The sequence below is a fragment of the Otolemur garnettii genome, unplaced genomic scaffold (genome assembly GCF_000181295.1).
Source record: "Otolemur garnettii isolate 467f Iridium unplaced genomic scaffold, OtoGar3 scaffold00155, whole genome shotgun sequence".
Classification (NCBI taxonomy): domain Eukaryota; kingdom Metazoa; phylum Chordata; class Mammalia; order Primates; family Galagidae; genus Otolemur; species Otolemur garnettii.
The window spans coordinates 2,153,219-2,159,795 of record NW_003852550.1 but is presented as its reverse complement, the minus strand read 5'-3'; the positions used below and the strand labels follow the sequence as shown (position 1 = coordinate 2,159,795).

Genomic DNA, 6,577 nt, shown 5'->3' with positions numbered 1-6,577 from the left:
TTGAGGCAACCGGGGGTTTGATATTCCTCTGAAAGGAGTGTGTCAGAATCTTTGGTGATATTTGGGAAATTTTCAATTATAATATTCTCTAGTATGGCTTCCATTCCTCTGGGGCATTCTTCTTCCCCTTCTAGGATACCTATAGCTCATATGTTTGAATGCTTCATAAAGTCCCATAATTCTGTGAGTGAATGTCCTGCTTTCTCTCTCTTCTTTTCTGCCTCTTCAACTATCTGAGTTATCTCAAGAGCTTTGTCCTCTACCTCTGAGATTCTTTCTTCTACATGGTCTAATCTGTTGTTGATACATTCTATTGCATCTTTCAGTTCCCTAATTGACTCCTTCAGTTCCTTCAGCTCTGCTATATCCTTTCTATATTCTTCATATCATTCATCTCTTATTTGATTCTGTTTTTGGATTTCCTTTTGGTTATTTTCCACTTGATCAGCAGTTTCTTTCATTGGTTCCATCATTTCCTTCATTGTTTTCATCATCTATATTCTAAATTCCATTTCTGTTATTTCTAACATTTCTTTATAGGTGGAATCCTCTGCAGTAGCTACCTAACAGTCCCTTGGGGGGATTGCTATGGACTTGTTTTTCATGTTGCCAGGATTTTTCTGCTGATTCTTCCTCATGACTGTTTTCTTTTATCTGTTTCCTTGCCCTAATTGTCCTTCTACTTCCTCTTGCTCTTTAAGTTACCATGCCTCTGGACTAGGGTTTCAATGAGTCTTTTGGTACAGGACCAGAAGGATGAGAAGATTGAACAGCAAGAAGGGAAAAAAGAAAAGAAAAAAGAGAAAGGAGAGGGGGTGAGTAAAAGGGAATATTGACAAAAAAGAAGAGAGGCACAGAAAGAGGGAAACAGGATCAATATAGGTATATAGTAGGGTTCTTTGACCTAATCTTAAAAACCCCCAACCTCTGTGGGTGCTGGGTTGAGTGGTTTCCTTGAGGTCAGCAGCTCTTTGCTAGCCTGTTCAGACACAGTACCCCACCTCCACCAAGTAGAGAGAAAAGACAAAAATGCTATAAATCAAACCAATACAAGCAAACAGAAAACTTTATGGGATAAAATTAGGGGGAAAAACAAATAATCAGGGTAGAAACACTAGCAAAAATGAAGTTATAATTGTTAAAGGAAGTATCAATGAAAAATTATATTTAAACTAGAAAAATGAAGAAAGAAAAGAAAGGAAAAAGAAAGAAAAATCTAGAGGGAAAATGTTGAAATTAAAACAAACAAACAAAAAGAAAACAAAGCAGAATATATATTGTGCTGAATATTGTCTGAGCAACAGGTGATCTTCTGGGTATGAGATGTTAATCACAATGCTGATATGGCTATATGAGATAGAGACTGGAGGCCTCTGCTGATTTCTCAAACCCTGCAGGGTGGAGAGCCTAAATCTCTCCTCAGCCCGCTTACAAGGCACTTTAAACTGCTAACCTTGGCTAAGTAGAAGCTTTCCCAGGAAAGCACTTGTCACTGTGATCACTCCTGAAGTGGCTGTCCACTTACCCAGTGTGCCAAAACTGGTCTCACTTGTGCCCCTGAGGGCCAGGGATGTAAGACGTCTTAGTTCCCGCCTTTAGGCTGCTCAGTCACTAGATTACTCGCCCAAGGTCTCCAGCCCAATCCTTGCTCTGCAACCCTGAGGGTGGAGCTTGCCAAGGCAGTTCTCCCACAATGGCTCTGCACGGCCCACAACTAAACACTATTAGTTCTGTCCGGCTCAGTGGCTCAGTCTGGGACCCTAGACAACACTTAAAGTCCTCCTCACTCTTGCCCAAGTTCTCCCAAGGTAGTTCAACTGAGTTCCAAGTCCAAAACAAAAAAAAAAAAACAAAAAACAGCTAGTAGGTAAGGCCTTTCCAGTTTGCAGTCTCATTGCTGCTGTACTTACAACTACCAACAGGATTAGACCAAACAAACACATGCAACCACTTGCCAGTTCTCCACTGCTTTTGTCCTCTTCATGGGGTCCAAAAGTCTCTCACTGACTCCCTGTGTGTCCCCAAAGGGATGTTTCTGGGCAGATCCCACCAGCCAGAGATGCCTGGAATCTTCTCTCCCCAGTCTCACCGTGCCCCATTCAAAATAACACATTTCAAGCCTATTCTGGTTTTTTTTTTTTTTTTTTTGAAACAGAGCCTCAAGCTGTCCCCCTGGGTAGAGTGCTGTGGAATCACAGCTCACAGCAATCTCCAACTCCTGGACTCAAGCGAGTCTCCTGCCTCTGCCTCCCAAGTAGACAAGCGCCCACCACAATGCCCAGCTATTTTTCGGTTGCAGCCGTCATTGTTGTTTGGCAGGCCCGGGCTGCATTCGAACCTGCCTGTTCAGGTGTATGTAGCTGGTGCCTTAGCTACTTGAGCCATAGGCACTGAGCCCTCAAGCCTATTCTTGACTGCACTTGAAATAATATAAAGTAGTAAGTGTACCGATAGGAGATATTTAACCAGAAATCACATCATCCATTAGACAGATTTCATAGCTATATGAATTAATTGCTGCAGCGTTGGAAGAGTAGCACCACTGACTCCAGTAACCAAGTTGTGGGTGTGAGTACATGTGTTAGAAAGTGAGATAGACAGACAAAGCACAAGCCCCAAATTGTCATAACAGAGCCTGACATCTAAGGACCAAACAAATATACAGCGTGGGCTGTGTGGGGAGATGCAGGAAAGACATATTGCTAACATAGAATGAGCTGTGCGAGTCACAAAGGCCCCCAAACACTGCCATGGCAACAAGGGAAGAGAATAAAAAACACTGCGGTGTTGAGAATGGAAGGTAAGGAAGTGCTGCCCCCGAGAGGGATGAAAGAGATCTTGAGGTAATAAACAGGCCCTCACAGACAAAGGACAAGGGTAGAAACCGAATCCCTGTCCCTTAAAGCTCACCTTAAGCCTAAATAGTACCTTGAGCCTTTACCCTCTGCTGAATACCAAGGGGATCTCCATTCAGGCAGCTTCTCTGAAGGTTCTCTGAAGAGAATAGTGCCACAAGAATAAGGGGGAACGGTGTTAGGAAAGAAACTGGTTTGTGGTTCCTGGCCTACGTTGTTCTTTTAATATACCAGTGACCCCTATACTGAAGGAATCTATTATTCAATCAACATTTCAGTCCCTAAAGCTTAACCCTCCCCCTCCCCCAGTACTAATCCTGATTTCCCCTTGGATGTAGAGACATTTTCCCCAGGAGGACTCAATCTAGCCCATATTAGCCAACATCTGTCACTAAGGTAGCAAAAAATCTGGTAGAAACACTAGGATTGGATACTTTTAATCACCTTCCATGTTGGGTAGCACCTGCGGCTCAGTGAGTAGCGTGCTAGACCCCTTTAATGAGGGTGGTGGGTTCAAATCCAGCCCTGGCCAAACTGCAGTCACCTTACATGTCAACAGTGAGACATGGCAGCCTCTTAAACAGGTGTTGAAGCTGAACTTCAAGTTGTGTGGTAGAAGTACAGGCTGAGGTGGTTTTGTAGTTATCTCTTAGACCAGAGGCCTACAAACTGGCCCACGAAGCCTATTTTAAACATTTTCAAAGCTTTGTCTTTTTTTTTTTTAAGAAAAATATGGCATAGCATCTAGATGGGACCCAAGGAGTTCAAATTATTTCCTGTCTGGCTCTTTACATAAAAAATTTTGCCTATTGTTTTCCTAGACAAAGGTCATTTCAGTAACTTTTACCTGTGGAGGTGGAACAGTGAACTGTAGCTTATAAATTATATATGGTTGTTCAGACCAGTGCTGTGAATAGATGTAAAGTCTCCTAATTTATAAACCTCCATTCTTCTACAGACCTCTGATTTGGGGGCTGGGGGAATGGGCATACAGCTTTGAGACACGGGACCTGTTCAGGGGATGTGCTTTGTCCTTACTACAACCAATTCTGCCATAGAATAAGCCACACAATTTCATGTTCCTGCTGGTCCATTCTCTATCCGATCAGGTCAGTTGACAAAACTACGCGTTATGTCTTTCTTCATAAGTTTTTCTTATTATTTTTCTCAGGGGCTTCCTGGTCTGAAAGGTTCAAAAGGTGACCCAGTCTTCACTCAGGATGGGTTCAGAGGAATGAAGGTAAGTTCTTATAAAGCAGACAGCTGAGTAGGCTGGAAGCTGGGTTCCCCGGGATTGGGCCACACCTCCAGTAAAAACATTTCCAGAACTAGCATCTGTGTCTCTATTTAAGGAGCAGACCAAGCTGGATTTAAAAGGATCTGGAGCTTTTTGTGGTGGAAACATTAACAGAAATGTTTGCAACTATACTGTCAAAGAGATTTGCTTTGTAGGATCTAGACCAAAAATAGGAGACAGATCAGCAAACAAACAGTTTGCATGGGTAGCGTTTTCTTTCACAAGCCGAGACACTTCCTGAAGACAGATACCTTTTGCTACTCTGGAATCATTGATGTCTATATACCTTGGTTTGAAGCCATGTAAGTCTCTGCCTGTGTCGATAAGGCTACCAGCCCAATATCTGGGCCCCTCTCGTCTCTGTCCTTGCACACCAGTCTATCACCCTAGCTGGGCCCCTGAATGTCTGCAGAAATTACTCATCATTTTGGCAGCTAGCTAGAAACTTTTATCTCTTCCCAGAATTGACAAGAACCTTTTGTAGCTTATGACTGTGTGTATGCTGCCTGACGTCGATAGGGCCTCAGTAAATGCTGGCTCTAAATGATTGACCCTATTCCCCTGCAGAGTGGGAAGGGAGCCCATTGCCCTGTGGTAAATGGGAATCTGTGTGCCCAGCATCTGAGGGGAGGAACATGCACCAATCTCACTCAGCTATTTGATGGTACTTTTCTGTCTTCCATCAGTACATGGGGCTTGAGATGCTGGAAATCACTATGGAAGGCAGTGAATAGGAGTGTGTGGCTGGAGAACTGTCTCTTGACTATAGGTGCCATAATAGAAGGTAGAATGTTAGAGTTGGAAAGGACCTCGTGATAGCTGGATTCATATTGCTCATTTTACAGACAGAAAAACTGAGGTATACTGAGGCTATGTGACTTGCTCAGAGCCATACAGCCAGTTTACTAAAGAATTAAAAACCAGACAGGGTTTTCTTCCCATGCTACAGAGAGCTGATTTTTGGCCACAAGCCAAGTGGGGTAAGACTAAAAGATGTCAAAATATGGCCATTGTCTTAGTAAACATTAATTAAATGGTTTTGCCAAATACCAAAGAGAGCCTGGATCCAGTGGAACACAGCAATTTCCACAAGGTGGTTCTATTACAGATTCATACCGTGACTTAAGATGCCGCAAAGTAATTAAAACGTAATCAGAGACTGTATGCTCTGTTGATTTTCTTGAAATGTCTGATTTGCATTGTGTACGTATGGGCACATAATCTCTGGGGATGAAGGCACATGGGAAGGTAGCTTTACTTTCTTCCAAAAAGAACAGGAAAATCACCAGCCTGCAGAAGCAGTTTCTAATTGATAAGTTTCTAGCAAAGGTGAAAATTAATTAATCCAAGTAAAATATGAAATCATGTTCAGCCAAAGCTATATTTGTCTTCTAGAGTCCAGACTTTTCTTAGGGAGAAAAAGGTAAATGCCTGAATATGTCCAATTCATGTGTTATTTAAAACACAAGGCCTTGACAGAGGGGGCCCAAGCTTCAGTGATACATTTAAATCTTTGGTTAGTTGTCCAAAATATCTCAGATTTAATTTCTTAAACCCTCTGTGTCCTGCCTTTGTCTTTTTCTCAGGGGGATCCTGGGCTTCCAGGACTGGATGGAATCACTGTAAGTTCTTATTTATGAGTTGAGACCTCAATGTTGACTACTAGTCTCTGATGGTACCTTTACATTCTTCTCTATGGCATCTAAAGGTCTTTGTAGACCTCCTCAAGGAGAATCTAGACTGTTGAGGTAGAATGGGTCACACTATTGACATTTTCCAAATGAGAAGGTGGATGAACTGTCTACCTCAAGCCTCCATAACAAGCAGGTTTTCAGACTTTAGGCCATGGACCTATGTAATCCCTGGGATGTATTAAGAAAGTATTTTGCCTTTCATTCAGCAAGCATTTATTTACAAGGTGTTTTCTGTGTGTTCAGTGCTGTGGATAAAACATAAAAAAGTAGAACATACTTCTTTAAAAGGTATTCTGCACACAGAAATTCCTTTTTATGGACTCTTGATAATAGTGAGTTCATGTAAGCTATGAGTTATGTTAATAAAAGATTTCTTTTTCCTTGAGATTTAATGTTGCTATCTCTTTCCTTTGAAGTAGCTTAAGCCCCTTCTTTCTTCTTTTTTTTTTTTTGAGACAGGGTCTCAAGCTGTCACCCTGGGTAGAGTGCCTTGGCGTCACAGCTCACAGCAACCTCAAATTCCTGGGCTCAAGCGATTCTCTTGCCTCACCCTCCCAAGTAGCTGGGGCTACAGACGCCCACCACAACACCTGGCTATTTTGTTGTTGTTGCAGTTATCATTGTTGTTTAGCTGAACCTGCCAACCTGCCAGCCTTGGTGTATGTGGCCAATGCCCTACCCACAGAGCTATGAGCACTGCCTCTTCCTTTCTTCCTTTTTTTTTTTTTTTT

The 6,577-nt window shown here is 42.4% G+C and overlaps 1 protein-coding gene across 1 annotated transcript in view; it reads left to right on the top strand.

The window, feature by feature from the left end:
- Window positions 1-6,577, top strand: part of COL4A6 (collagen type IV alpha 6 chain) — a 339,968-nt gene that overhangs the window by 248,836 nt on the left and 84,555 nt on the right. The window contains exons 7-8 of the mRNA XM_012811365.1: window positions 4,027-4,095; window positions 5,739-5,774. Of these exons, the coding sequence (XP_012666819.1) occupies window positions 4,027-4,095; window positions 5,739-5,774 (105 nt within the window). The remainder of the gene's footprint in view (window positions 1-4,026; window positions 4,096-5,738; window positions 5,775-6,577) is intronic.